General features: G+C 41.9%; 1 protein-coding gene across 1 annotated transcript; it reads right to left on the reverse strand.

Annotated features, from left to right (window-relative positions):
- On the reverse strand, positions 1 to 828 carry LOC108427257 (gamma-crystallin M2-like). Its single transcript, XM_017697264.1, has 3 exons — positions 817 to 828; positions 467 to 709; positions 1 to 288 (listed from the first exon to the last, which is right to left on the reverse strand). The coding sequence occupies exons 1-3, from the start codon at positions 826 to 828 to the stop codon at positions 1 to 3; spliced, it is 543 nt and encodes a 180-aa protein (XP_017552753.1).
- Positions 829 to 1,590: the final 762 nt, after the last annotated feature.

The raw sequence follows: 1,590 nt of genomic DNA on the forward strand, positions 1-1,590 counted from the left end.
TTAATACCAGGAATCCATGATGCGCCTCATGCTCATGAACCTCATGCCGCTCATGCCACCCATCATATCCCTGAAGCTCCTGTACTCTCCAGGCTTGAAGTACCACATCCTGCCTCTGTAGTTGGGCTGCTCGTACATGAGCCAGTGGCCGTCCATCACGTGGCAGGACATGCAGCCATTGGACCAGTGATAGCGGTCCATGAAGGACTCACAGTCATCGCTCATCTCGTACATCTGGCCCATGAAGTTCTCCCTCTCGTACACCCTCATTCTGTAGGATCCCCTGTGCTGTTTGGGAAATAGAACAGAATATATCACTTTTAGGCCGGTCAGGGTTTGGACAGGCCAGGAATTCTCCTTTGTGTTTACAGTTTTTTTTTAACTGCTAAAATTGAATTGAAGTTCCTAATAAACTGGCAACTGAGTCAAACATGCTGTGATTGAACTGCACAACTAACAGCCGTACCATAGGGATCATGCGGCAAGACCTGATCCAGTTGTTGAATCCCCACATGCTCATGTAATCAGCGTACTCGCCCCTTCTCATGAAGTACTGGTTACCCATGTAGTTGGGGCGGTCATACACCATCCAGCAACCGCTCTCCACCCTACAAGAGTGGCAGCGGCTCATGTAGGAGGACATATCGGAACAATCGCCGCTGCACTCATAAGAGCGGCCCATGAAGTTCCTGTCCTCGTAGAAGGTGACCTGTTTGTGAGAGGATCAAAAAGCAAATTAGGCATGACTGATCCGGCTAATGCTAGCATTATTTTTTCCTCTGAAATATTTGCAGTTCATCTTTTGCTATTGCTTACCTTGCCCATCATTTTGACTGTTGTTGCTTGTCAAAGCAATGCTTGACTGGATGGCTGGATGGTGAGCTGATGTCCTGTCTGGTTGAACCCTGGTATTTATACGAGCCCGGGTCCAAAAGAACATGAGACTCCTATTGTGAAAACTCCTGACTAGCAATCCCTCTGTTACTGACTACAGAGGAAAAGAGAGGCAGGATCCTGCATGCATGTGTGTCAATATGTGCGTGTGCGTGTTTTTCTTTGTCCTGCTTTTTGTTCACTGAACACTGAATGCATAGTAACAGACAAAACTGTCCTTTAGAAGTTACAGAAGACAATCAAAGCTTGGTGTAGTATATTATTTCTGACTCAGAGAAGACAGAAAATTGCAGAAAAATTCATTCAGAAATTCTAAACGCTCCACCAACAGCATATTTGTAAGTAGGAAATGTTTTACACAGATGAATGTTAATTACATATTTAAAATCATTAATGACAGATTTTTTTTATGTAGCAGTTGTTCAGTAAGCTTATTGAGTTAGTAACGTTGGGATTACTGAAGCTTATTAAGCTGCCTGCAAACAAGTAATGTGAGAACTTACTAGTACTTTTGCTGTTAGTTATCTGCTAATTAATCTACTGATTTACTGTTATTAATGTGTTATTACTTTGTTTCAGCAGTAAAATATTAATTTTCAACATTATGTTGTGAACTTACACAACATAATATGAAAAACAAGTAGAGAGCAAATAGCATCTCAATAACTATAGTCTATATATCTACTCATTTTTGTG

This window comes from Pygocentrus nattereri, chromosome 23, assembly GCF_015220715.1.
Source record: "Pygocentrus nattereri isolate fPygNat1 chromosome 23, fPygNat1.pri, whole genome shotgun sequence".
Classification (NCBI taxonomy): domain Eukaryota; kingdom Metazoa; phylum Chordata; class Actinopteri; order Characiformes; family Serrasalmidae; genus Pygocentrus; species Pygocentrus nattereri.